This window comes from Aspergillus multicolor (assembly GCF_047715735.1).
Source record: "Aspergillus multicolor strain CBS 133.54 unplaced genomic scaffold BDW74scaffold_6, whole genome shotgun sequence".
Classification (NCBI taxonomy): Eukaryota; Fungi; Ascomycota; class Eurotiomycetes; order Eurotiales; family Aspergillaceae; genus Aspergillus; species Aspergillus multicolor.
The window spans coordinates 1,023,324-1,047,941 of record NW_027395957.1 but is presented as its reverse complement, the minus strand read 5'-3'; the positions used below and the strand labels follow the sequence as shown (position 1 = coordinate 1,047,941).

Here is a 24,618-nt window from a genome sequence, read left to right as displayed (position 1 = left end):
AAAGGGTTGTCTGCCCCTCAATTCTTGTGCCCCTTCAGACTCAGACCATATCAAACATCTTCACTTCAGCTCTACACTTCAATTGAAGACCCCACCGTCACAATGGCCCCCAAGATCGCTATCGTCTTCGTACGTTACCCCTCCCCTTAGCATTTCTTTGTCCGCAAGCTGTGGAGCATATTCTAACAGCATGGTTGCTTTTAGTACTCCATGTACGGCCACGTCGAGAAGCTGGCCCAGGCCGAGCTCAAGGGCATTCAGGCCGCCGGCGGCAGCGCCGACCTCTTCCAGATCCAGGAGACCCTCCCCCAGGAGGTCCTCGCCAAGATGCACGCTCCCCAGAAGTCCTCCGTCCCCGTCCTTGAGAAGCCTGAGCAGCTCCTTGAGTACGATGCCGTCCTCTTCGGTATCCCCACCCGCTACGGTAACTTCCCTGCTCAGTGGAAGGCTTTCTGGGACCGCACTGGCGGTATCTGGGCCACTGGTGGTTTCTTCGGCAAGTAAGTTGAACTTCTACCGATAAGCACACCAACAGTTATTGACAATTCATCCAGGTACGCTGGTCTGTTCGTCTCCACTGGTACCCTCGGTGGTGGCCAGGAGTCCACTGCCATTGCTGCCATGAGCACCCTCACCCACCACGGTTTCCTCTACGTCCCCCTCGGCTACAAGACTGCCTTCCCTCTCCTCTCCAACCTCGAGGAGATCCACGGTGGTAGCGCCTGGGGTGCCGGTACCTTCGCTGTATGTTAATCCATCTTTACGAATCTACTGCGCCAAGACTAACTGCGTTTCTAGGGTGCCGATGGCTCTCGCCAGCCCACCGAGCTCGAGCTCCAGATCGCCGAGACTCAGGGCAAGTCTTTCTACGAGCACGTCGCCCGTGTCAACTTCGCGTGACTGCATGGCAGCAGCGAGCCCAAGTCCGAGGCCGAGCCCGCTCAGCAACAACCAGTAGCAACGACGACCCAGAAGACTGAGAAGCAGCAGAACGGCTCCGAAGCAAAGAACTCAGAAAAGGACAATGAGGGGGGGCCTTGCGGTCTTCCCAAGAAGTGTAACATTCTCTGATTAATTTGCCTTATACCCCCCCTTGACTTTCTTCATTGATGGTGCTGTCTATGCTATCTTGTTGCGAGGACTTGATGATTAATGAATTTAACATATAAATAATGAATAGAAATAATTCATTTCATATATTCTTCATTACTGCCCTCTTTCATGACAGCTACTATACAACCACTGCCATATCATATAGCCATAATATCTACAAAAACTTCCCCTTCGAAAACCTCGACCCAAAATCCGCGGCTTTACTCATCATCTCCCTCCGTTGAGCATTCGTAAGCTTCGATGACAGCGCCATATCCTTCTCCTTATCAAAAGCCCTTTTACTCGGATCATCATCCTCCTCCTTCTTCCCCGACTCCTTATCCTTCCTCTTCTTATCTTCAACCAGCGACGACGCTTCCTCCCCCCTCACACGCTCGTTATACCGCTGAACCTTCTCCCTCATCGCTTGCGCCTTCTTGTCATCCGCCCCTGTCCCTACTCCAGCACCATTCGGCTCAGAAGACGACGAAATTCCCATCGCCTCATCCTGCAAGCGCCTCATTTTCTCCTCTGGTGTCTCAGTCCACGAGCTATCCACCCCTCCCCCTCCGCCAGGAGCATTCCCAACCCGCGGCCCGCTCTGAAACTTGCGATTCCGTAGCTTCGTAGGATCAACGCGCGACCGGTCCGAGCCGGCGGTCGGTGGCGCAAGCATCCAAGCGTCGCGTTTGGGTGCCGGCGCTGATTCGGGTTCTTGTGATTTATTTACTTGAGAGGATGTTTGCGCACTTGGTTGCGCTTGTTGTGGTGTTGAGCCCGCCGGCGGGGGTAGGCTAGGGCCGAAGTCATCATCATCGGAGTCCGAGTCTGAGATTGAGTTGTCGCTATTGTCATCGGTGTTCGAGGTGGGCGGGGGAAGAGCTGGCCCGATTACTTTGCGTCGCTTGTCGGGCGCATTGCCTGAGTCTTGGGTTGTGGTTTCGGGGCCTGCGGAGGGGCCAAACTTTCGCTTTGAGGGGTTTTCCATGATGTATCTTGAATTGCGATTGCTGTCCGGGCAATTATTGAAATCGCAAGACGGGGTATGATGCTGGATAATGCTGGCTTGCTTCTGGTGCAAACTGAGCAAACAGCCTCAACCAAGGTCTATGCGCTCCCCACTGTTATCAACTTTTCTCCGGCTCAGTCTCATCTTCCCCGCTTTGAGTTTACCTTCATCTCATGACGAAAACAATTAATGATTCTGATAATCTTATACTATAGCCCTCGGTGGCGAGACAACTACTTCATAATGCCGATTTTAACGTCTCTGTCTTCATCAACAACCTGGACTTAAAGAACTGACTTGGATGCTGTACCCCAGGATCACTGCCCCTGCATGCCAGGAATCTAGCACGATTTTAGCGTTGAGGGGACCGAATACTAACAAGTCAGGGTTCAGCCGTCGAATCTGCAGCTATATACACCTCAGTACTTGTGGTGTTTTACGCGTCGCTTGACAGCGTGGGCTTCAAGCCCGCCAGGAACACTACCAAAGCAAAGGACAGGCTAGTGAGGGCATTTTAACAGACACTCTAGGACCGAATCATCCCTTGTATACCCTAGACGCAAACATCCATCACATGGAACCGCATGTTTTGCGTCTCCTGGTCCTGGAGTCCAAAATCCAGCTCGCGCGATTCGTGAACCGCGATGCGGGGAAGAGAATTGCTAGCTGCCGCTGCTCCACATGACGAAGGTGAACGGACGCAGCAGTCAAGATTCAAGAGTCAAGACTACTCCTAAGACCTATTATTTGCTTGTCACTTTGCGATGCAGCAAGCGCATAGTGACCATGACCTAAGATCCACAGAAAAAGGGCGAGAGCATCACCCTCAGAAGGAAACTTTTTGCCCAGCGGGCCAGTGACAAGACAAGCAAACACGCATTAGCAAACAAGGGTTAGGGGCCGACTTGACAAGGGAAGGCGATCCCCCAGCTTCTTCTGGAGATGTCAATCTTGTCTGAACCAATCGACCGAGGCGAGGCTCAAGTTTCCCACAGTCTGGGATCTAGTCTACTGATCTCCAAAATGCTGTGTTGCTCTTCGCTACTTCACTCCTTTTTGGCCCAAATGCTCTAGACCCTAGGGTGACCTAGAAACTTTGAGAAAGTGATAAATCTCCTCTACGATCCACCTAGCGTCTTGGAGTGAGGCTAGGCTGCTCTTCCTGCTACTGTTGCCCACAGCGCCCAATTTGCTCGAATGCTCACCGGCGGACTAGAAAGTGCTTTCGAGTAGCGCATCGCGCGCTGCGCGCTACCAGTTCGGCGGACATTCGAAATGCGAAGCTTTCAAGATGAAGTAGATTAAAGACAACATTTTGCAGCAAAAATAGAAGCCGGGCGAACCGGGGCGGGGTGCAGCTGAGTTTAGGCCTTCAGTAACGCTCGTGCGCATACGCCGCATATCCATCCGGAGTCGGGAACAGATGACCATTTCCATCTCACTCGCCTTGAATTCGCTGTTGCACTGATGCGGAGTCTTCAAGATCTGCATATCAACCGGACTGGAACGATACAAGCACGGCGCTTGGTAATTCCGTGATAGCGCCTGCAGAGGCGGGGAAGTCGTATACGACATGGAGGAGGCGCAGAGTAAAAATCTGCAGGTGCAGCGCCTCGGGAATGTCATAGTCTTCTCAGCTGGGGTGCAGAGAAAAGTGACTTGCCCGGTTGCCTTTCCCAATAGAGGCTCTATTATTGCATAGTTTCTCGTGGTTTCCCAAAGCAAAAGCAAATAAGCACCACCCTTCCAGTATCCCCAAACTCTACCACACGTGACGCTGTTCTCGATCAAGCAACTGCTCTTTTGCCTTCATCTTCAGTCGCTTTTCTTTTTACTTTCTCGTATTTCGTTGGTATCTGACCTTAGCATACTCCTCTTATCCTTCCTGGTTACCATCAGTACCAGAGATCCCTGGCCCGCCACAGTAACCATGTTTTCCGGCTCAATCTTTCCCCACTGGCGCCGCAAAGCCGCAGAACGCTTCAGTGGCACTTCATCAGAAATCCCCTTCTACCTGAACGCAGCATATTATCCGAACTGGCGCATATACCGGAAGCAGCCTCCATCGTCTCTCAGATTGGGATTCGTCTCTCACATCTTCTACGCGTTTGCCTGGTACATACTAGCCGTGCATCACCCGCGGATGCCGAACCCGCAGTAGAATCTGATTGTTAACCTGCCTTGTTTGTTTCATTTAGGGTCAAAGAGGACGGCACGATTTATGTATCTCTCCCTCTGGATATTGTGAGCGTGGTCGGAATAATGTATGCTGACTATAAACGAAACTAGTTGAGTGATGAGTGGGCAGACACGCAGATGCCGGTCGACGGCACAACCGGCTGTCTTCGGGCGTTCGCACAGCTCAAACCGCAGTATTCCAAGCTGAAGCTTGTCCTCTCGATTGGAGGGGGCGGCAAAGGAAGCGAAAACTTCGCCGCTGTGGCTCGGAGTAAGACTTGTACGGAAACGTTCGCACAGTCCGCAAGACGGCTAGTAGACGAGTTCGGTCTTGATGGAATCGACGGTGTGTTCCTTTCCGTTGATTGTGAGCTGTGCTGATTTTGCCTGCTTGAAGTGGATTGGGAGCACCCGGCGGACTCGCAGCAAGGGCAGGACTACATTCGTCTCCTTGCCAGGTTGCGGGACTATTTCCCCCCGCCATATGTATTAGCCACTTGTCTCCCCGCAGGCCAGTGGGCATTGCAGCACATTGACCTCAAGAAAGCTGCAAAGTATGTCGACATGATCAATATCATGGGATACGACTTTGCCGGGCCCTGGGGCGCCGAGACCGGTCACCACGCCCAGTTATATTGTCCTTCATACGGCTCAGGGGTTTCATGTCAATCCGCCGTAGAGTACGTGCTTGGGGAGGGTGTCCATCCGAAGAAACTCCTCCTAGGTATTCCAGCGTACGGCCGGTCATTCCTCGGCAGCGATAACATCGGACAACGGTACGCAGGCTGCGGCGGCGAAGACGGAGTATTTGACTATAGCGAGCTCCCGCGTCCCGGTGCGACTGAGCATCATGACGAACAGGTCGCTGCAGCGTACTGTGTCGGCGGGGACGGCGGTTTCGTGACGTACGATACGCCGCAGACGGTGCAGCAAAAAGCGAAGTTTGTAACACGAGAGCAACTAGGAGGATTGTTCTATTGGCATATTGGAGGTGACGCTCGTGGTCCACGAAGTCTTATCGAGACGGGATATAACACGCTGCATGAGATGTAGGTGAGACGAGTCAGGAAATTGCTGGAGATATAAAGGTATGGAATCTGGACAAGAAAAAGGACTAAAAAGTGCGGCTCGTCTGTTTTTCATTGTTAGTTCTCAGCTGGTTATAGTCAGTGCAAGGGTCACATGTACTATTAGTACATTTCAATCATGAGTAAACTGGGGAATGCTATTCTTATATGTCTGCAAGACAAGAATGAGAAACAAGTGGAATGATAAGCTTGCATGTGGCACACCTCGCAGATAAGAGACATCCGGCATCTTATAGGCATTCAGAGACTGCCCTGCAAGGTACTTATCTAGTCCAATAACAGGGAGAGCAAAGAGAAACAGGTCTGTGCGTTTGCCAATAAGGGTTAAAATAGTTAATAATTCCTCTTACTCTGCTTTAGACACTTGCTTCTTTGCCTCGATATATATTGGCCGTGGTCGTACTAACGGGTCACCTCATACCCTGCAGCAGTGTCGTTATCATCGGTAGATGTCGGTCAAAAAATAGCTGACTTTCAAGTTTCTGGCAACCAATATGTTGTTCGCTTTCGTGTCCTGTCCTCTACCTGTATCATGTGAATTATTGTCTCTCAAGTCTCTCCGACCTAAGCGCTTAAATGGAAACATCTTGAGGTATTCATTATCGCCCATGGCCAGATCTATTATATAATTCTAAATTACGTATTATCTCATCTTCGATCATAATCGCATCATAAACACCCAGGGATAATCTAAACAGCAACCTTCCCAAACACAGCCCGAATCTCCTCAACGCCCTTCTTGCCCTCCGCGAGCAGCAAGCCAAGCAAGATCCGCGACTTGGCCGGGTTCAAGAACCCGCTCGAGATGCCGCCCTCAGCAGAGTATGGCACCTCGCCGTTACCCGTCCGCGTGCTCTGCACGATCGGAATCCCCTGCGTACTCATGATATCGTCGACGGCAGTCGAGAAGACGGTGTCAACGGATCCAGCGCCAGATCCAGCGACAACAACGCCCTTGGCGCCGTTTTCGACGCTCGAGTATAGCGTGTCGTTGGTCATGTCCTGGAAGGAGTAGAGGATGTCGACGCGCGGGATGGAGGTGACGTTCGTGACATCCACGGCTGTCTTGCCGGTCGGTTGCACGGCCGGGTAGTAGAAGAAGGGGGAGTTCGAGATGATAGCGCCCAGGTATCCCATCTCCACGGCCTTGAATGTATCCATCGTGTTGGCGTTCGTCTTGGAGACGTAGTACGCCGACGCGATGCGGTCGTTCATTACCACCATCGCGCCCCTGTTCCTCGCTTCCTTGTTGCTTGCTACTGTGACGGCTTGCAGGAGGTTGTAGGGCCCGTCGGCGGAGATGGCGGTTGCGGGACGCATGGCGCCGACGATGACGATGGGCTTCTCGCAGTTGACGGTGGCGTCGAGGAAGAAGGCTGTTTCCTCGAGCGTGTCGGTGCCGTGGGTTACGACTGCGCCGGCTATCAGGGGGTCCTCGCAGACGACCTCGTTCAGGCGGTGCGCCATCTCCAGTAGGATGGTGGAGGTGATGTCTTGGCTGCCGACATTGGAGATCTGTACGCCGGCGACGTTGGCAACGGAGAGCATTTCCGGCACGGCGTCGATGAGGGTTTGGATCCCTAGTGCGCCGGCTTGGTAGCCTGTTGTTGCCGTGTTGGAGGAGGCTGAGCCTGCGATTGTGCCGCCTGGTGGTTGTTAGTTTGGCTTGGTTGATAAGGGTGGGTGGGATATACCTGTTGCGAAGATGGTTACGTTGGGTAGAGTGGTGTTCATCTGGGTAAAGTTCAGCCCGTTAGTGTTGGTAAAGGCATAGGTGACGTTTGTGTCATCGCGACGGTATAGAACTGGTGATGCCTGGCTGAGGGTAGCTAGAGCAGCCACTGCAAGAGCTTTAACGCGGAGACCCATGACGTATATCAACAAGGGAAGCAATTGAGGGAAGTAGCCTGATTCTGTACAGAAACAGGTCCATCTTGCCGCCTGCGACTTTGGTCTTTATATACGTCTGGCTTGGCCTAGAGCTCGGAGCTCAATCGGACGGATGTTGACTGTTGACGGCTAAGCTTGGAGTAAACCAGCCCGACTGATATCGTCGCCACGACGACAAAAGAGGAAGCTATCGGGAGTCTAATAGACGCGATAAGAGCCAAGCAAGACGGTGAGTACCAAGAGAGCAGGTCTATCAGGCCGTCTCCAAGTTCTCGGGAAGAGGAAGAAGAACCAAGTGGACCGCCAAGCAGGAGTATGGGGTTCTTATCAGAGACGGCCAAGATAAGCGCGCAGGGAATCGGAGATAGACGGGGCACTGGGCAATGTATTATTCTCCTGCAGTAGTAACAGCAACAGTGGAGACTGAGATGGAGAAAGTTATAGTCATGGAATTGAATAAAAGCCGGGCTTGCCCGGGAACCGCAATCACAATCGGTATCGAATCGCACTCGTACATGGTAGTGGTATCACCCATTATTCAAATCCGGTCATACATATCAGAACATTATTACAGAAAAGAACGACAAAGAAAAGCGGATATCATGAAAAGTCACCGGTCAGAAATTATCCGTACATGGTACATGCCGAGTCAGTCTTTTGCTTAGACCTCGGTATCCAGCTATCATGAGAGGACTTCGGTGAGGTTCAGGGTTGTGGTGAGCACGTTGGCCGCCAGGGCTTGGGTGAAGTATGGGATTTCTTTCCCATTGTACACGCTGGAGTTACCGACAATTCGCAAAGGGATTTCTCTCTGGCCTGCTAGGACCATGGAGAAGAACGCTGACATGTCCATGTTGGCGAGCATTGGCACGGTGTTGTTGCCGGGCTTGAGCACTAGGTCGTTAAGGAACGATTGGCCAAGGACGGTTCCATTCTGGAGCGAGACGTCCAGAGTCAGGTTGCCCTAATGATCGGTTAGCAGCAAGCAAGAGAGAATTGAATTGAGGAAATTCGTACCATATCTAACTGCAACACGGACGGGTTGGGGATGTAGACGGTGCCCTCGGCGGTGTTTCCATCGTCACGGTCATCGACCGGGGTCAGCGACACGATCTTGAAGCCGTCAAGTTTGTTGAGACCTGTCCGCGGTCAATAAGTGCATACTAAAAGCCCGGTGTGACTTCGACTCACCCTTCATAGTGACAGTCTTGTTGTAGTCGATGTCAATTGTCGGCAGACCTCCCTGCTTCAGTCGCGGCTCGCCGTAGATGTTCATCTTGAATTCCTCGTTCAACATCACAGCTTGTGCAAAGTCCCCGAATGCGCCGGCATCAGTCAAGTTGAGCCACTGGTCAACAACCACCACGGCGCCATCATCGGCCTTGACTTCGGGAACATCGGCCGTCGCAAACACAGGGCCACCCAGGAGGCTAACATCGGCGTCGAACTCGAAGATCTTGGGATGGAACATGCTGTCGCTTCCGATGACCTGTCTCTGGTGGAGATGGAACCCATCGGGGGTAGGGTCGCTGATTTCCATCGACTCGACGCTGAGAGTCGAGTCGTTGATGTCGCTCTGGGCGATGTTCGGATAGCCGACATAGACACTGCGAGAGACGGTTTAATTGGCTTCGGGTCATTTTATCCAATGCGCAGAGTACACTTACACTGGAAGCACAACGACTAGGACGACCACGATCAGACCGATGAGGTGCGCCCACCACCATTTCTTATAGTGCGCCTTCACGCGAGTCCAGAAGCTGGGCTTTGCGGTCGTCCCCACAGGGATTTCCTCGACGGCAGCCTTGTCGCTCGAGGCCATGGTGTTTCGTACTTGTACAGGAGGTACACTGATTCTGGACACGCCCAATCAAGTCACTCTGCGGCTCAGCGGCGAGTGTTGCTCGTGGGACATACAGGAGGTGGATGTGTGACTAGCGAGTCATGACGATCGTCAGTTGCTGCACTGGGTTTGATGAAGGGGAAGGGGGAGTGTTGTATGTATAGGGCCAAGTGCCATACCTGTATACCTCACCACTCAACTCAGCAAACTTCTGGAATGCGCGCGACACCAATATTAAATAAGGCAAGTGAAACGCGAGGAAAAAACGAAAGACTAAAGTGAAAGAAACTCGGAGGGGCCGCAGTCACGGAGGCCAGCGAGGAGTCGCGAGCTATTTTAGAAGGCCGGGGGAAGTTGGGTGGAAGAGACAAAAAATTGGCTAAACGACGCCGGATGGATCCCCAAGCATTTTATCTACTTGGACTTGCAGGAGACAGAGGGGCTCGAGGCTATCACATGTGGACGGTGGCCACTGACAGGCAGTCTCGCTCTCATCAAGCACCGCGGGTCGTTGCTGGTGGAGCGAACAAGGGTTCATCGTCTTGACTTCCCAGGCTCCTAGTGGAATGCGCAACAATGGATCCTACTCGCATCAAGAAAGGGGCAAAATGTCACGGGCGAGGGCGAGGGCGACGGCAACCCCGGGCCCTCTGTCCTGTCTGCTTGATCGTCGCCTCCTGGCTTCAAGCAGGCCCGGCATATAAAAGCCTCGGTGAGCCCGCTGCTGAAACAATCAGTCGGCGGATCTACTCGACCTGCGGCCATCCCTGCTCGCATGCTGCGGCAAGCATCTTCTGGATGAAACTGGCACCGGATGAGCCGAGGCGCGTCATCAGAAAAGAAGTACGCCCGGCAGCCATGGCTTTCGCCCTCGCCCAAATGAATTCTGAAGCAATCTGCCATTGAGCGCAGGGGGTGCCGCCACCGAGGGCACAGCATCGCCAGCCCAGGATGCGGTTCCCCAAATTACCCCATGTTGATCCAGGCTTGGCACGAGTTAGCGGGCTGTAATTGGCATGGACGGTGTCGGAGCGCGACTGGCTAGTTTAGTAGTCAGATGCTAACCAAGGGCCCATTACGAGACTGGACCAGGGTTGTTCTGCTGCTGTCCAGTCAAGGCCGTGGTCGAGGTCGCCGTCATGTAACTAGCCAGTGCGGACCCTGTCAGTGCGAGAGCCCTCCTTGGCTGCTTCTGGCCACTCCTCCGTCGCTAGCCCTGAACGAGGGAACCACTGCGACCACGGCCAATTCCTATTTTCTTAGAGTAATCGATGCGTTCACGCACCTGCCCAGGAACGATCGACTTTGCCTCAAGACGCAGTAAGATGGCTGACGGAGGACAGGGTGGCATCCCGGCCAAAAGACTGACTGGCCTTGTGACCACTGACTCGAAGCGGGAAGATCCGACTATTAAGGTTGACTCGACAAAGTCCGATGACATCCCCGGATTTCCCTGATGCAAACGGAAATTGCACTGGAACAATGCCCGCTGGTTTGGCAGGTCTGGCATCTGGGCATGCTCCACTCTTAGTCTACTCCATCTGGACTCTGTAGTTACTCGACTCCCTCATGCCACCCTGGAGGCGATAGTCCCCGTAGTTCGACGCCACAATTAAGAAGACAACTTCTAGATAAGAAACAATTAAAGCAACGAATTAGAGTCAATCTCGTCAGTGTCATTGAGTAGCTAAGGAAGGCAACGAACGGTTCCGCCACAGGGAACATGCAAATGGAAAAAGAAAGGAAAAGTGAAAAGAAGGGCCAGGGTCATCCAGCAGAGAAAAGAATATTAGAAGGGAAATAAAACATCACACAGTGGGTAGGTGAATGAAGGGTATCCAAGAAGCGAAATTGATGCCCGCAAACAATAGAAGAAGAATCGAAGCAGTAAGCTCTGCTAAAATGGTGAAATGGCCTTGCGATCAGAAGAGAAATCGAACAAATAAAAAGATCGCCAAGGCAAAAGGTATGAAGCTAGCTCAAGTCGCTCATAGAACGTCCAAGAGAAAGGAGAAATGAAGAAGTAAAAGACAAGACAGTATAGGGAAAAGAAAACGGTAGAAAAAGAAATGAAAGATAAATACGCAAGAAACGAAGAGAAGAATAAATGAAAGCAAATGTGAGGGGCAATGTAATAGTATAAAGATGCAAGATGCTACGACGACCTCAGCGTTTCTGCTTGGCATCGTCGAATATCGCCTGCCCCCCCAATGCAACGTGCAAACAAGACACTAGAACATCATGCCTCAGTGGCGTTGGACTTTTTGCGATGGAAAAGACTGCGAGTTCGTGATTTGCTGCGCCCCTTTTTCTCCGGCGTATGCGCATGGCGGCCCCGGCCACGAGACCGCGTATCTGGCCCGTCATCTGACATGTACTTTTCCTTGTAGATCCTGCATTTATCAGTATCGGATGACGGATGCAATGTCGGTATCAACTTACCAGCTGTTGCCAACCATGCTCATGCCCTTGGCTTCGGCCTCACGGTAGAACTTCGCCGCCTTCTTCATGTCTTTCTTAGTGCCAATCCCCTCGGCGTAACAATAACCTGCTTCAGCGAGCGCATCTACGTCCCCCCAGCGGCCGGCAGTCTCAAAGCAACGCAAGGCGAGGGTTTTGTCTTGTTCGACACCCCATCCGTTCAGGTGACTTACACCGAGCTCATAGACGCTCAGAGCAAACTGGGCCCGGTATTGCTTCTGCAATTCCTTCGACTTGGCGGACACTGTTGGGTCAGAGTCGCCAGACAGCTCTAGGCCGACGGAATCCATAGCCTTGCGCAGCCATCGCACGCCCTCCTGTTGATTCGGCCGCATACCCCAACCATGCCGACAAGCCAGAGCGTACAGCAACATTGCGACGGGGTGGTCCTGTTTTGCCGCAACTCGTAGGTGATACGTAGACTCGTTCAATGACCCCTTCTCGTGAAGTTGAATGCCCTTTGCAACGTGCTCCTCGGCGGTTATGGCGGCAGAGGGCACGGCTATCTTTGCGGTCTGTGGGCGTAGTGTGGACGCGGAGTCTGCAGAAGAGATCGTTTCCGAGACGTCGTCATTTCTAGGCGTTTCTGAGCTTTGTGCCCGAGGCACGACATTCTCAGGTTCGGACTTATCAGGCAACGGCGAAGTATTCGCAGATGATCTAGATGCCACCGGCGTCAGGAGTTTCTCGTCTACTGCCGGAGCATCAGATAGCGAGCTTGCGTTCTGCGGGGCAGGCGACGCTTTACGAGATGGTGAGGGAGAAGGTACTCTCGCAGACGCTTGAGGTTCGGCGGTCTTTGGTCGCTGCTGTTCCGGGCTCTCAAATAGAGGTTCCTGCCATTCAAAATGCGGTGTCTGCAGGCCAGAGAAGACAACGGAATCCCTGGGCACTCCACGCCCTCGTGGGAGCGAATACTTGGCGTATATGTATGAAGACACTGGTGACATAAGCTCGTCACCTGGCGTAGCAAGCATGTCCGATGGCCCGGGTACAACAATAGGACCAGGCTTATTGCTGCGATTCATCACGCCTTGCTGTTCTGAGACTCCAAGTCCAATTGGTGCAGAAAGACTGGTGCTGGATCTGCTCAGAGGGCGTGAGAAGTTGAACGAGGGCCGAGGAAGATGGCTAGAATTTGAGATCTCGGAGCTTATGGACGGCGATCGAGCAAGCGAACGGGCCATTGAAGGCATAGGCGAATGCGGCATGGACATAGCGCTAGCGGAAGACAGCTTGCGCGTAGTCGAAAAAGTTGAACCAGCGTTGGAGCTACTGTAGTCATCGTCGGAACTTTCTTGTTGCTGGAGACGAGGACTGCTCGATGGCCGAAGCATAGGCGAAGCAGGGGGCGCTAGGCCACGGCCGCGATTAACATTCAGTCGAGAAGAGATCGAGTCGGTTGAAGAGGCCTTGGTCGGGCCAGGGCCCGGGAATCCTGTAGGGGTCGCAGCATAGAATCGACGTGGAGTTTCTGACGAGGCACGTATCCCAATATCCTCCTCTGGCGACTCGGCGCGCACCGCATCGAAACGGAACCCTTCGTTGTCGACGACAGCGGGTTGGGTTTCGTCCTTTGGCGTCTCATCATCCTCGCCACCCTCATCACCTGAGTAGTTTTGTTCACTTGCAAGATGCGATACGCCGCTTAGACGCGGGTGCTCTGACTGAGGGCGAAACCGAGGTTCTTCTGGCTCCGGGCGAGCTTTCTGTGTGGGTTGTCTCGCCAGCCCTCCTTCAGACCTCTGCGCAGCATCGTTGGACGACTGGGATCGAAAATAGCCGGGTCGAGGCCGGGACAAAGACCGTGCAACGCTGGCTGGCGGCAAGCGACTCATGCGTCGATCTCTTCGCGCCGAGTCCTCCAGCTGGCGGGCCAGAAGCCGCCCTTGAAATGCAAACGCATCGAGCGGGGATAGTGCGGGCGGAATTTCTCCATCGAAATGTTCGATACGCGGCGAGGCAGCACCGCTCCGAAAGGTATCATGAGAAGGCGATCGGGTATTAAACTGCGGTCGCAAGCTCATTGTGATATTGGGCCACGTCTGGTCTAGGCAGGTAGCGAACGATTTTCGTGGACTTTCGATGCGGAAGAATTATCCTGGCGTGGTAACCAAAGCTTTCATTCGGCCGTGGTCGGATCGTGTACGAACGTCAACTGGTGCGCATCGAGAACGAGAGGAAGCAGTCGCAATGGTCCGTATCTTGGAAAGTCTGGAGGACGGTGAGTGGTGCGACGGTGGTTTCGGTCTGGGAAGGGGGGTATATGGGACGAGATGAAGCAGCAACAAAAGATCACAAAGGAGGGCGGAATTACTGAAAGGAGTGACGGCCCCAGAAGGAGAAGGGGAGAAGAAAGAGTTGGTCAACAACGTCGGACAATAAGTCAAGATTCGAGGGAGTTGGTTGTAGTAAGGAGTGACAAAAGGCCGCTGTGTGTTGTTGTGCACAGTAGAGTTGCTGGGGGACGGACGATGACCGGGCTTAGATAGGAGATGGATTTTGGGCCAGAGCCAGCATTTCGCACTGCCGATGGAGAGAAAACAACTGCAATCGGGAGGGAAAGAGGAGCATCCAGAGTAGAAGCCGTTCAAATGACAGACGGCAGAAGGCCTATGGAACCAGAATACACGCAGTCCATGGCCTCTGCTGGACGATCGGACGGGGCGGGGATATTGGGAGTATCGCGATGTAATCCTTGCCAAGAATATAGTTAATACGCCTTGTGGACACAGATTATTCATGCAAACATGTACTTTTATGAGTGTAAAACAGATACATTACCCTTCGCCTAGCCGAGGATCCTCCGTTGCAGAAGAGTCTCGTCTCGGTCAGGGGCTCGTTAATATAAAGGCAAATAGTGGTGAATCCATGACGTACTATTGGACTCTCAAACAGCCAGGGTCCATGACTCCGACTGCCCCTATCTTTTCAATCTTCAGCCCTCAAAGAACTCCAGGTTACGCTGTATCTATCGACGACTCGGCCGTACAGAGTACAGAGTAGCTTGAATCACTCAACAATCTAGACTTAGTGATGGACATTCGTCCATGGCCAACAACCACTCAGATCGCCAGAAGACGAAGACCTCCTGGAAATGAAACTGTCAAACCGCGGGTCCTAAACTCTAGGTGGAGATGGGGAACGACTATTTTTACTCGTTTTTGAAGTCATCTAATTTCTGCCGGCCCAATTGTAGTCACAGCTGACACATGAGGCCTGAGACAGCCTGGTTGACATTTAGAGTGCGGCATCGGGACACAGGAAAGTGCTGTACGGGCTCTGTGCTACCCCCTCCTCCTGGCAGGCAAGTGTCCTGTTGGTGAAAGGCTTGAACCGCCTATTATCATAATCATGACGTGACAGGGGAGGATCTCTTCGTTATTATGATAATCTCCTGCCTACCCAAACAGTCTTAGAGGCCGGATGCCCAGACAGAACTACTCCACCAATCTGGTGGAACATTGTCTCAGTTAGGGCATCGACAACTTACGCCCGTTTTCTTGCTGACGACTACTGCAGTGCAGGCTCCAGGGTCGTCGAAGTCTGCGCCCGTAGACTAGACTGAACATTGCTCCGTAACATTCTGTAGTAGAACTTGAACATTTATGGTATCCATTGGAGCACGACCGCAGTTGATAAATCGGCGTCAATGTCTTAGAATATCGATCATACTTCGTGAGGGCTAGCAGATGGCTAGCAGATGGCTAGCAGATCATTCTTGGGTCTTCTTGGAAGCCTTAGAAGGGCCGTAGAATTCCAGCCGTAGATCATCCAAGGCCAACCTTTCCTTTTCCAGAGAGCAGAGATGCTTAAATTCACACATTAAATACGCAGACCATCTGGTTGAAGACTGCAACCAGCAGAACCTTTACCGGTCAACTTTTTCCCATCCAGTCTCGTTGCCACTTCCGCTGGTGCTCTCGACAGGGGGAGCATAGCCTGCTCGCAGCCCTAACATCCAACCAACTAAGCCCGGGGGCGTCCACTGGCCAATCCAGTGGTATGTCCGTGCGCCTCTTCCAGCGTACCTGACAGCTTTTCTTGCTGCTCGTTTTCCAAAAATGTTTTTAGATGTAGGTTCCAATGCATCGAGCAATGCGTTGTGGAGGGCTCTGGCTGGTGATCCTCGTACAAAGCCGGGCCCAGCGGATGCTGCGGGTCGTTGCTCAATGCTGTTAAGATACTGGGGTCCATACAGCGCCCGCTGCTGAACGCTCCAGGTGAGGACTTCGGTCCCTGCGATATGGCTATTCGGGGCCCGGTATTGTGGGCCGAGGTCAATATTTCCAAGTTTTAGTTCCACCAAGTCAACATTGTTATGGTGCAAAAGGCTCAACTCCCTTCTGAGGGATGTCGCAAAGCCTGCTAATGCGTGCGCCGTGGTCACTTCCGGTCCGGCAAACGGCGCTGAGAGAGACGACGATATCGATGGGTAGACAAGAATAATAGTGCTGTTAGTATTGCGGAGAGTAAGAAGAGGTAAAAAGAGCTGGGTAGTTAGGATAGGTGCGAGAAGGCGTGTGTTAATGGTGTCAACCCATGATGACGGCAGGATTGTAGCCACGGGCCCTGCTACGAACTTTGGCGAGGGGACTAATATGAGCCCGCTCAGTTGACAAATATGGGGCGGGACACCATGCGTTGGAGCATGCGGTTGTGTGATGAGCGTGTGGATTTCGTTCAGAGAAGAGTGTATCTCTGACGGCGACGAAGGAAGCTACAGACGTGAGCATTCTTCTTGGATAAGTGGAAGCATGTGGCTTACCATCGTCAGGTCGAGCCACAGGGGCCGTATGTCTGGTCGATTCTCTGCGTGGACGAGGTGTTCTTCTTCTGCGGAGGATACGGTGATATAAACTATATACCCACGGCGGTCCAAGTCCGCTGCTATCGACCTGGTCATCGGCTCATGGGGCGATCCAGCAACAACTAGAGCAGTAGTTAGTTAGGACTTAGGTGCAATGCAGTGGATGCTTTCAGAGCGTTACCGAGACCTACCGATTATCTCCTTCCGAGCGCCATTCGCAGACCTCTTCGCCTTCCTTCGCTTAGCTCTCAGCTTCTTACTCCCAAAGTATAGGATGCCGGTCGTCCCCACGAAAGCTAGGATCGCGGCGCTCCATGCTCGGTTTCGGACAGCCCAGTCGTGAACGCGAGCATATAGCGACTGTGGCCGTGGAGAGAAAGGACGGAACGCGGGCGTTGGCCTGACGCTCGACGGCAGCCATGATTGATGAGAGAGTGTGTCCCGGACCGCGTCTGCGGCATGGTCGACATGTCGATTGATCGAGTCGGCGACCTGCTCGCTGTATCGTCTTACGTCATTTGGAATTTGCGCAAGCTGGAAGAAGGGACCTGTCAGAACCCGGTCGTAACCAGTCGCGCAATGGAAACAATGGAAAAACTCACATAGTCAAAGAAGAACTGATCATCACTAGTCATTTTGATGGATCGCTGGGTTTGAAAGTTGATGGACCGAAATCTTCAAATGATCGATAAGACGATGAAGCCGATAAGTAGAAAGCCATCACATGACCCTACATGGGTTGGCAATCTTCCAGAGCACTACTCAAACCGGGGTACAGAGGATGCCTTTGACCCTTCTCTGACGTGGTCCTCAGCCTGGAAGTCACTATTCTTGGTTTGTGTATTCGTACATGCGATGGTGTAACTGAATCTGCACTTGTTTGAAAGTTGATGAAGAACGGCCCAAGGTACCTATATATATTGGTCCCACGGCAACTAGGTTTACAGTATCTTTGCTTAAGATAACGTGCCAACGCATTGGGTTGACCGGGCCTATCTACTCCAACGAGGAAAGAAAGCGTATACTGGGCACTAAAAAGCTGTTGAAATATATTTATTGTGCCTACAGGCCTCGTAATGAGCTTATGGCCAGCTGCTCTCATCAGAATGCCTAGTCTCTGTGCTTCAATTTGCAATATACAATTAAACAAAGGCGATCTCCTCAATTCGATCCTAGCCCTGAACCCTGAAAGTACGCCCGCTTGCCGTCTTCCTTTCTCGCTCCTCGTTCTCGGGTCTTGCTCGGTTAAGGACTATCGTTGGTCAGCTCAGAACTCAGGCAATGATCAGACTCGACACATACCCTGGAGGAAATCGGCAGTTCGCTTGCGCATCCTAGTGTGGATGTATGCCTGGACCGGTGTGTCAATAAGTTGTTCCTCTGTAGAGACGGGGTATCCCACCTTAGATGCTTTGATGTGGTAGTGGAAATAGTCACGGAAGGTCTGGATATGCGAGATGTTTTCGTGACGTCGCTGCGGCGTCAAGTGACGAGGGAAAAGAACTGCCTTCGTCAGTAGCTGGACGACCAGAATAGCCGATCAGCGCTTACCAAATGTGATATAACTAATCTTGCCCTCACTAGCGTCCTGAAGACCTGGGACACCTGCCAGTTCCAGGGGAGGGTCGTTTCGGAAGAGGACTTGAGGCGCATTTTGCAGGGTCAAAACACGTCGCCGGGCGTCCACGAATTCCTGCAAAAAGACCTTGCCAAAGATACGGTCTGTCTCCTCGCGGAATACTGTGCTGAAGATCACGGTCACTCGGTCATGACTGGCTTTGATATATATCGCTTCTTCCTCCCGGTAATGGATTGCCATGACCTCTCCACCCTCCGCAACGCCCGCGGGTGCCGCCTCCGAAGTGTACTTTGAGGCCTCCTCTGCTAGTTGGGCGAACTCGTCGAACGCCTTCTCGAACGGGGCCGCCATTGCGTTGCGCTTCAGCAAAGCCAGCCGTGTGATAAGGTCCTCTCGTGCCGTCTGGTCATCGGGTAGGTTCTCCAAGTCGATCTGAACGGAAAAATCATAGCCAGGCTCGGGAGCGACAATGTAGGGACCGTATTCTCTTTCCAGGACCTGCTGGGCGCCATACTGAACCAGTTCTCGGAAGCATTTCACATTGATGGAAATGAGAATCTTGGTTTTAACCTCGGGAGTAGATAGATGGAACGTAACGCCGTCAAAATCGGACACAATCTGGTCGATGGACGCCGGCGGGGCTCTAGAAGCAGCAAGTTGTCAGCTCAGGAACATGGGTATACATCGAGGGGAAGTAAACGCGGGGAGGAGCATACCCAGAAAACCGCTCCGTCAGGAGTGACCGGATTAGAACATTCTCATAGTCTAAAAGCAACATTCTGGCGACTGTAGCAATAAATTGATTTCAAGTCTCGAGTTCCCTCTCCTCTATTCTGCCTAATTGTCGGGGTGACGTTTGTTGGTGGTTGGTCCGTCCGCCTTGGGGGGCACACGAGGCGGTGGAGACTGGCAGCTCTGGTCGCTATCCCTCGCCGTAACATTTTATCGTCGCTTTTTTGCGCCTATCGATAGCGGTGCTCTAGATTTTTTCTCGGAACAAGGGCGATTCAGCATGGTGAAGTCATATCTGTGAGTTTATGGAGCTGGGAATTATCAATTTGAAAGAGTACTTGCTAATGGACGTTTTGCTCAGAAAATTTGAGCACTCGAAAACCTTCGGGCTCGTCGCCTCCGCGACGTCCAATGCCATCTGGGTTCGGGACGATGCGCTCGCCGGGATTTCACGTCAAACAGGTGCGGGACGGGGTGTAGTCGGCGCGGGAGAGGAGGTCTTGTGCTGGGATATCAAGAAGGGGGAATTGCTTGGAAGATGGAAAGATTCCGCCTGCCGGGCGCAAGTCACCGTCATCACCCAGAGCAAGACCGACGAGGATATCTTCGCCGTCGGGTAAGGGCTGGGAGATGCAGCTGCATTGGAATATATAACTAATCTCGCCTTCTCTCTTCTAGTTATGAAGATGGGACCATTCGCGTGTGGGATTCAAGAACCGAGACAGTCATGATTTCCTTCAACGGCCATAAATCCGCCATCACCCAACTCGCGTTCGACAGTGCCGGTGTTCGCCTTGCAAGTGGCTCGAGAGATACAGATATAATACTTTGGGATCTAATTTCAGAAGTTGGATTGTTCAAGCTACGCGGACACACAGACCAAGTCACCTCTCTTCACTTCCTCGTTCCATCACCCGAACTATTGAGTGAAGCCGGACTCAGCGAACACGCTGGTTTTCTGATTACGACCGGAAAGGATGCATTGATAAAGGTATGGGATTTGGCGTCACAGCATTGTATTGAAACGCACATCGCACAGTCAAACGGAGAATGCTGGAGTTTAGGTCTTGCGCCGGATCAGAGTGGTTGTATAACTGGAGGCAATGATGGCGAGTTGAAGGCTTGGTCCATTGATGAGAGCGCCATGATTGAGATCTCTAAAGAGAAAGCCGGCTCGGAAACCCGCAAAATCTTAGCCGACAGGGGATCGTTCTACCGTAATGGAAAGGATCGAACGACCGGAATCAGCTTCCACCCTCGAGCAGACTACGTGGCATTCCATGGCTCGGAGAAGGCTATTGAAATCTGGCGCATCCGCTCCGAAACAGAAGTCCAGAAGAGTCTGGCGAGGAAGCGCAAGCGAAGAAAGGAAAAGGAAGCCCAGCGTGCAGCGGAAACGGGCGAGGCTGCAAAGGCCGAGAACGACAAGCCCGAGGACGATGTTTCTACAGCCCCCGTTACTGAAGTTTTCGTCTCTCACACTATTGTTAGAACCGGCGGCAAGGTCAGGTCTTTCGATTGGATCCGAGTCAAGTCGAGCGGAAAGATTCAACTTCTCGCGGCTACCACCAACAATCAGCTGGAGGCCTACGGCGTCGCTATGTTGAACAAGAAGGGCAAGACCGAAGATGACGTGGAGTACAACCGAACTTTAGCTGTCGATATACCAGGCCACCGTACAGATATCCGATCCGTCGCGCTGAGCTCTGATGATCGAATGCTGGCTTCTGCCTCGAATGGTAGTCTCAAGGTCTGGAACGTCCGGACACAAAACTGTCTGCGAACCTTGGAGTGTGGTTATGCACTATGCTCTGCATTCCTTCCCGGTGATAAGATTGTTGTGGTCGGCAATAAAGATGGAGAGCTAGAAGTTTTTGATATCGCTTCATCAACCCTCTTAGATACGATCAAAGCACACGAAGGGCCAGTATGGTCATTGCAGGTGCATCCTGACGGCAAATCATTAGTCAGTGGCAGTGCAGACAAGTCTGCAAAGTTCTGGAACTTCCAGGTCGTACAAGAAGAGATTCCTGGTACGAAGCGGACAACACCACGGCTGAAGTTAATCCACTCAAGAACATTGAAGGTTTCAGACGACATCTTGAGTGTTCGCTTTTCGCCCGACGCCCGCCTGCTGGCAGTTGCTCTCCTGGATAACACTGTCAAAGTGTTCTTCAATGACTCTCTCAAGCTTTTCTTGAACCTTTACGGCCACAAGCTTCCCGTTCTAAACATGGATATTTCATGGGATAGCAGAATGATCGTCACCTGTTCGGCTGATAAGACAGTTCGCTTATGGGGTCTGGATTTTGGTGACTGCCATAAATCATTCCTTGCGCACGAAGACAGCATCATGGCCGTGGCTTTTGTGCCTAGCAACAACGAAGGTAACGGCCACAACTTCTTCAGTGTCAGCAAAGACCGTGTAATCAAATATTGGGACGGCGACAAATTTGAACACGTCCAGAAGCTCTCAGGACACCACGGCGAGATCTGGGCTATGGCAATCAGCCACACAGGCGAGTTCATTGTCACCGCTAGTCACGACAAGAGCATTCGCACATGGGAACAAACAGATGAGCCCCTTTTCCTTGAAGAAGAACGAGAAAAGGAACTCGAAGAAATTTACGACCACAACCTCGCAGCCTCCCTCGAGGAAGAAGAAGGCGTGGACGGCGAGAAGGCCGAAGCCGTTGACGCCGGGAAGCAAACAACCGACACCCTCATGGCCGGAGAAAAGATCATGGAAGCACTCGACTTGGGCATGGAGGATCTCGTCGTCATGCGTGAGTGGCGCGCCCTCAAGGCAAGGCAACCCAACGCCGCTCCTCCCGCCCGTAACCCGCTGTACATGGCCCTCAACAACATCTCCGCCGAGCAACATCTCCTCAACGTCGTGCAGAAGATCCCACCCGCCGCCCTCCAGGATGCCCTTCTTGTCCTACCCTTCTCGAAGGTCCCCTCCCTCTTCACATTCCTCAACATCTGGGCCAGGAGGGAGTGGAACGTCCCGCTCACGTGTCGTGTGTTGTTCTTCATGCTGAAGACTCACCACCGCCAGATTGTAGCCAGCAAGCTGATGCGGCCTATGCTTGACAGTATCCGCTCGTCGCTGCGTCAGGTCCTCACGCGCCAGAAGGACGAAATGGGCTTTAACCTGTCCGCGTTGCAGTTTGTTGGCGAGCAGGTCAAAGCTCAGGGCACGAAGGACTACATCGACGTGGAGGCTTATGAAGAGCAGCAGCGGTCAACTGGTTCCGGTAAGAAGCGTGTCTTTTCCAGCATTGCTTGATGCGTGGGTCTTTTGGCTTTGTACATTCCTGTATAATGCATGTCTGGCGTTTCATCTAGATTTTGTTTAGGATTGGGGCTACAAAAAGTTATATATCCTGGAGTTACTATGAGAATAAACAGTCTAAGAATAAATCCATGTGCATTGAACGTAAAACTACTCAATAAGCTATGAAGTTGTAGCATTGACGATATATCCTATAAAACAGCATCAGCACTATGACTCAACCAGAAACAGTTAAACTGCTAGCAGAAGGGAGAGAAAGTGACTCAACAAGCCACCAAACCCCCAAGCGCAATCCAAACAGCAAAACACCTTCAGAAGAACCATTATAAGCATCGACGACAGTGACTTCTGTATTTTCGAAGTTCTCCTGCCATACCTCTTCCGGCTCTTCCTAAAAATACCGGTTCTTGAAAATGTCCTCATCATCGTAGTGTTTTGCATTGCGAGTTTGGATTGCGCCAGGGGAGCTTATTGGGTTCTTTCGGGGGTATGGGGGGTTTTGCATACCTAGTAAATTGGTTAGTCGCATTATTGGCCAAGTCGAGTAATCATGCCCTTTTCCAGGCCATTATTTTGGGTAGCTGAGTCGCCGTGAGTTTTTGAGGTTGAGAAAGGTGGAGGAAGAAAATTTGCATGGCATAGCTCGGGAGCTTGAGTCGCTTAATCTGGGCTTAGTAAGCGGTATATACTTCGATTACATCGAAGCAGCAGAGTTCTTCTGTTCACGTTTTTTAAGACATTTTTCCTGGAAAGCAGGAAGAAAGCAGTATTACCAAAGCTACAAAATAATATTGGGTATATTGATGAAATGGAAGTCCCTCTCACATTGTCCTGCTTGCGAGCCCTGTTTCGTGAATCATGAAATGTATAGCCCAAGCACAAAACAATCTCGGCTTGAAGAGGGGTAAAAAGTAAACGCTCGCAAATGGCTCATAGTTGTGTCTTCATCTATGATTCATCCTTCATCTTGCCACAGTTTGAGCATGTCCACCATTCTGTCTCCATGAAGCTACCGCATGAATTGCATAGCCAACCCAGCGGCTTCTTCTGGACGTTTTTCTCCAAGCCGGAGAGGGATTCAACGGCGCTTTTTCGGTTCTTGAAAGACCTTTGTCCAACTGTGCGATTTATGATACCTTTGTTCTTGGTCTGCGTAGTTGTGGAGCTGGAGCTTGTCGTGCTGGGAGGACCAGAAGCGGACCGGTCATTGGCAGGGCGAGGACGCTCTGATGCACAAGCATCGCAACATAAAAAGTTCGGGGGATTCTCCAGAGTGCATATTGGACATTTCCAAGAGCTTGCATATGAGCTATCATCTGCGGTGAGATCGACTGGGTCTTGATCGTAGACTGGCACGATCGGCCTGGTATGTTCAGGAACCGGTGGAGGTGTGAGGGTTGCCCGAGACCCTGCTGGGTTACCTTGACTGGGAGGGATATATGATGGGCCGTATTTTTCTCTTTCTTCTTCCTCAATCAGGTCAATATAGACCTGCATGATTGCTTGCTCGTTTGCATCCTCCTCCTCTGCCTTTGTTCGGAAGCCATTCCTGGAGGCTTCTTCTGCAAGTTCAATGGAGTTGTCTGCTCCAGAGGCGCAACCCTGGGTCACCTCAATGCGTCTTTGCGCTGCATCAGCTATGACCTTTCGAATGTCAGCACCTCGCGCGGGACCTGCTCCTCCCACTCTCTGTCCCGATCCGGCGTGAAGCGTGCGCCTCCGCTCTGCAGCGGCCCGAGCTTGCCTACGAGCCTCATCGATGGGTATTTTTGCGCCTCCCAAGCGCCTCCCATGTGATAAGAAGCCTTCGCCGGTGTAACCTTTGATTGCAAGTTCTGTATGTTCATCACGGAGCTGATTCCAGAGGGCATGGAACTGTTGGTTATGTGGCCCATGTACAATATGGCACAGCCTGTAAATGTTAGAAAGAAGGGGATTTGACCTAAAGAGCTCGAGTCACTCACTCGTGTAGCATAGTGTCTACTACTTGGTCAAGTGGCATAAATTGAGTCTGATCACCGGCATATCGGAGGCGTAGACAGATCTTCTCGCCACCGTTGACATTGAGGCCGAGGAGGTTCCTCTGATGGGGATAAAATTCGCAAAGTGTGCCAACTCTCCATGAACGTCGGCGCATAATCGGTTTTACCAAGGATGCAATCTTCCGAAGGATGAGAAGGGCCTCCGACTCCCTCGGCCGATGCCTGTCGTGCTGGTACTCGCCCACCAAAGGGTCTAATTCGCGCATAATGAAGTCGTGAGGTCAGAACTTGAACGACTAGAGGATGACAAGTTTGATTCTTGAGGCTGCAGGTATGATGTCTTGCAGAAACTTCGATTCTTCACTCCTTTGATCACTTGGTTTAGGATGCTGTGTCTTGTGTTGGCCGCAAGTGCCGCCCAGAGCCCAACCAGTAAGCAAACTCCGAACACCGCTCAAATCGAAGAAGATACTAGAAAGCGCTACAACGTGAGACAATAACAAAATACTAAAACCGAGATGACGATAATTAATAATGAATCCCGGCATCATCAGCATACGATTGCCGCCGTCCACGTGACAGGATCAGGGCCTCAGGCATCAAGGCTCAGGACTGCATGGATTGCATAAAATGTAC

The 24,618-nt window shown here is 52.0% G+C and overlaps 11 protein-coding genes across 11 annotated transcripts; 3 read left to right on the top strand and 8 right to left on the bottom strand.

Annotated features, from left to right (window-relative positions):
- Positions 1–8: 8 nt before the first annotated feature.
- On the top strand, positions 9–1,183 carry pst2 (putative NADH-quinone oxidoreductase Pst2). The gene is made up of 4 exons (XM_073723869.1): positions 9–129; positions 205–500; positions 555–744; positions 799–1,183. Exons 1-4 carry the CDS (start codon positions 103–105, stop codon positions 898–900), a joined length of 615 nt encoding a protein of 204 aa, XP_073586212.1. The 5' UTR covers positions 9–102; the 3' UTR covers positions 901–1,183.
- Positions 1,184–2,207, bottom strand: BDW74DRAFT_149258 (uncharacterized protein). Its single transcript, XM_073723868.1, has one exon. It carries the CDS (start codon positions 2,078–2,080, stop codon positions 1,268–1,270), a length of 813 nt encoding a protein of 270 aa, XP_073586211.1. The 5' UTR covers positions 2,081–2,207; the 3' UTR covers positions 1,184–1,267.
- Positions 2,208–4,031: 1,824 nt separating this feature from the next.
- BDW74DRAFT_166850 (glycoside hydrolase family 18 protein) lies at positions 4,032–5,332 on the top strand (the record flags this gene model as incomplete). The annotated part of the gene is made up of 4 exons (XM_073726608.1): positions 4,032–4,216; positions 4,300–4,324; positions 4,391–4,625; positions 4,677–5,332. The coding sequence occupies 4 exons, from the start codon at positions 4,032–4,034 to the stop codon at positions 5,330–5,332; spliced, it is 1,101 nt and encodes a 366-aa protein (XP_073586210.1).
- Positions 5,333–5,838: 506 nt separating this feature from the next.
- BDW74DRAFT_124915 (asparaginase ahrA) lies at positions 5,839–7,438 on the bottom strand. Its single transcript, XM_073722135.1, has 2 exons — positions 7,062–7,438; positions 5,839–7,013 (listed from the first exon to the last, which is right to left on the bottom strand). Exons 1-2 carry the CDS (start codon positions 7,234–7,236, stop codon positions 6,058–6,060), a joined length of 1,131 nt encoding a protein of 376 aa, XP_073586209.1. The 5' UTR covers positions 7,237–7,438; the 3' UTR covers positions 5,839–6,057.
- A 501-nt stretch (positions 7,439–7,939) lies between these two features.
- BDW74DRAFT_176247 (DUF3712 domain-containing protein) lies at positions 7,940–9,079 on the bottom strand (the record flags this gene model as incomplete). The annotated part of the gene is made up of 4 exons (XM_073728556.1): positions 7,940–8,221; positions 8,275–8,396; positions 8,449–8,864; positions 8,925–9,079. The coding sequence occupies 4 exons, from the start codon at positions 9,077–9,079 to the stop codon at positions 7,940–7,942; spliced, it is 975 nt and encodes a 324-aa protein (XP_073586208.1).
- A 1,676-nt stretch (positions 9,080–10,755) lies between these two features.
- On the bottom strand, positions 10,756–14,244 carry BDW74DRAFT_149252 (uncharacterized protein). Its single transcript, XM_073723867.1, has 2 exons — positions 11,543–14,244; positions 10,756–11,493 (listed from the first exon to the last, which is right to left on the bottom strand). The coding sequence occupies exons 1-2, from the start codon at positions 13,606–13,608 to the stop codon at positions 11,340–11,342; spliced, it is 2,220 nt and encodes a 739-aa protein (XP_073586207.1). The 5' UTR covers positions 13,609–14,244; the 3' UTR covers positions 10,756–11,339.
- A 775-nt stretch (positions 14,245–15,019) lies between these two features.
- BDW74DRAFT_124886 (DUF1776 domain-containing protein) lies at positions 15,020–17,160 on the bottom strand. Its single transcript, XM_073722134.1, has 4 exons — positions 16,994–17,160; positions 16,583–16,925; positions 16,350–16,513; positions 15,020–16,301 (listed from the first exon to the last, which is right to left on the bottom strand). The coding sequence occupies exons 1-4, from the start codon at positions 17,024–17,026 to the stop codon at positions 15,453–15,455; spliced, it is 1,389 nt and encodes a 462-aa protein (XP_073586206.1). The 5' UTR covers positions 17,027–17,160; the 3' UTR covers positions 15,020–15,452.
- A 256-nt stretch (positions 17,161–17,416) lies between these two features.
- On the bottom strand, positions 17,417–18,870 carry BDW74DRAFT_149248 (actin-related protein 2/3 complex subunit 2). The gene is made up of 5 exons (XM_073723866.1): positions 18,687–18,870; positions 17,943–18,613; positions 17,794–17,894; positions 17,694–17,742; positions 17,417–17,643 (listed from the first exon to the last, which is right to left on the bottom strand). Exons 1-5 carry the CDS (start codon positions 18,746–18,748, stop codon positions 17,564–17,566), a joined length of 963 nt encoding a protein of 320 aa, XP_073586205.1. The 5' UTR covers positions 18,749–18,870; the 3' UTR covers positions 17,417–17,563.
- Positions 18,871–18,970: 100 nt separating this feature from the next.
- On the top strand, positions 18,971–22,122 carry BDW74DRAFT_124861 (snoRNA-binding rRNA-processing protein DIP2). Its single transcript, XM_073722133.1, has 3 exons — positions 18,971–18,999; positions 19,064–19,318; positions 19,381–22,122. The coding sequence occupies exons 1-3, from the start codon at positions 18,983–18,985 to the stop codon at positions 21,992–21,994; spliced, it is 2,886 nt and encodes a 961-aa protein (XP_073586204.1). The 5' UTR covers positions 18,971–18,982; the 3' UTR covers positions 21,995–22,122.
- Positions 22,123–22,125: 3 nt separating this feature from the next.
- BDW74DRAFT_149245 (uncharacterized protein) lies at positions 22,126–22,592 on the bottom strand. The gene has a single exon (XM_073723865.1). The coding sequence runs from the start codon at positions 22,439–22,441 to the stop codon at positions 22,232–22,234; it is 210 nt and encodes a 69-aa protein (XP_073586203.1). The 5' UTR covers positions 22,442–22,592; the 3' UTR covers positions 22,126–22,231.
- Positions 22,593–22,669: 77 nt separating this feature from the next.
- On the bottom strand, positions 22,670–24,473 carry BDW74DRAFT_124857 (metalloendopeptidase WSS1). The gene is made up of 2 exons (XM_073722132.1): positions 23,965–24,473; positions 22,670–23,912 (listed from the first exon to the last, which is right to left on the bottom strand). The coding sequence occupies exons 1-2, from the start codon at positions 24,246–24,248 to the stop codon at positions 22,949–22,951; spliced, it is 1,248 nt and encodes a 415-aa protein (XP_073586202.1). The 5' UTR covers positions 24,249–24,473; the 3' UTR covers positions 22,670–22,948.
- Positions 24,474–24,618: the final 145 nt, after the last annotated feature.

What these genes read in the sequence shown, in the direction of transcription:
- BDW74DRAFT_149258 (XM_073723868.1), bottom strand. Translation starts at nt 2,080, where the DNA reads ATGGAAAACCCCTCAAAGCGAAAGTTTGGCCCCTCCGCAGGCCCCGAA.
- BDW74DRAFT_124886 (XM_073722134.1), bottom strand. Translation starts at nt 17,026, where the DNA reads ATGACTAGTGATGATCAGTTCTTCTTTGACTAT. An exon ending in ATCAGTTCTTCTTTGACTAT is followed by an intron (nt 16,926 to 16,993) that starts GTGAGTTTTTCC and finishes CCCTTCTTCCAG; the next exon opens with CTTGCGCAAATTCCAAATGA. An exon ending in CGCTCGGAAGGAGATAATCG is followed by an intron (nt 16,514 to 16,582) that starts GTAGGTCTCGGT and finishes CTACTGCTCTAG; the next exon opens with TTGTTGCTGGATCGCCCCAT.
- BDW74DRAFT_149252 (XM_073723867.1), bottom strand. Translation starts at nt 13,608, where the DNA reads ATGAGCTTGCGACCGCAGTTTAATACCCGATCGCCTTCTCATGATACC. An exon ending in AGCATGGTTGGCAACAGCTG is followed by an intron (nt 11,494 to 11,542) that starts GTAAGTTGATAC and finishes TGATAAATGCAG; the next exon opens with GATCTACAAGGAAAAGTACA.
- BDW74DRAFT_124915 (XM_073722135.1), bottom strand. Translation starts at nt 7,236, where the DNA reads ATGGGTCTCCGCGTTAAAGCTCTTGCAGTGGCTGCTCTAGCTACCCTC. An exon ending in CGTAACCATCTTCGCAACAG is followed by an intron (nt 7,014 to 7,061) that starts GTATATCCCACC and finishes AACAACCACCAG; the next exon opens with GCGGCACAATCGCAGGCTCA.
- BDW74DRAFT_124857 (XM_073722132.1), bottom strand. Translation starts at nt 24,248, where the DNA reads ATGCGCGAATTAGACCCTTTGGTGGGCGAGTACCAGCACGACAGGCAT. An exon ending in GTAGACACTATGCTACACGA is followed by an intron (nt 23,913 to 23,964) that starts GTGAGTGACTCG and finishes TAACATTTACAG; the next exon opens with GCTGTGCCATATTGTACATG.
- BDW74DRAFT_149248 (XM_073723866.1), bottom strand. Translation starts at nt 18,748, where the DNA reads ATGTTGCTTTTAGACTATGAGAATGTTCTAATCCGGTCACTCCTGACG. An exon ending in CTGACGGAGCGGTTTTCTGG is followed by an intron (nt 18,614 to 18,686) that starts GTATGCTCCTCC and finishes TGCTGCTTCTAG; the next exon opens with AGCCCCGCCGGCGTCCATCG. An exon ending in AACTGCCGATTTCCTCCAGG is followed by an intron (nt 17,644 to 17,693) that starts GTATGTGTCGAG and finishes GACCAACGATAG; the next exon opens with TCCTTAACCGAGCAAGACCC.
- BDW74DRAFT_149245 (XM_073723865.1), bottom strand. Translation starts at nt 22,441, where the DNA reads ATGCAAAACACTACGATGATGAGGACATTTTCAAGAACCGGTATTTTT.
- BDW74DRAFT_124861 (XM_073722133.1), top strand. An exon ending in GAGGATATCTTCGCCGTCGG is followed by an intron (nt 19,319 to 19,380) that starts GTAAGGGCTGGG and finishes TCTCTCTTCTAG; the next exon opens with TTATGAAGATGGGACCATTC.
- pst2 (XM_073723869.1), top strand. Translation starts at nt 103, where the DNA reads ATGGCCCCCAAGATCGCTATCGTCTTC. An exon ending in CCAAGATCGCTATCGTCTTC is followed by an intron (nt 130 to 204) that starts GTACGTTACCCC and finishes GGTTGCTTTTAG; the next exon opens with TACTCCATGTACGGCCACGT. An exon ending in GGGGTGCCGGTACCTTCGCT is followed by an intron (nt 745 to 798) that starts GTATGTTAATCC and finishes CTGCGTTTCTAG; the next exon opens with GGTGCCGATGGCTCTCGCCA.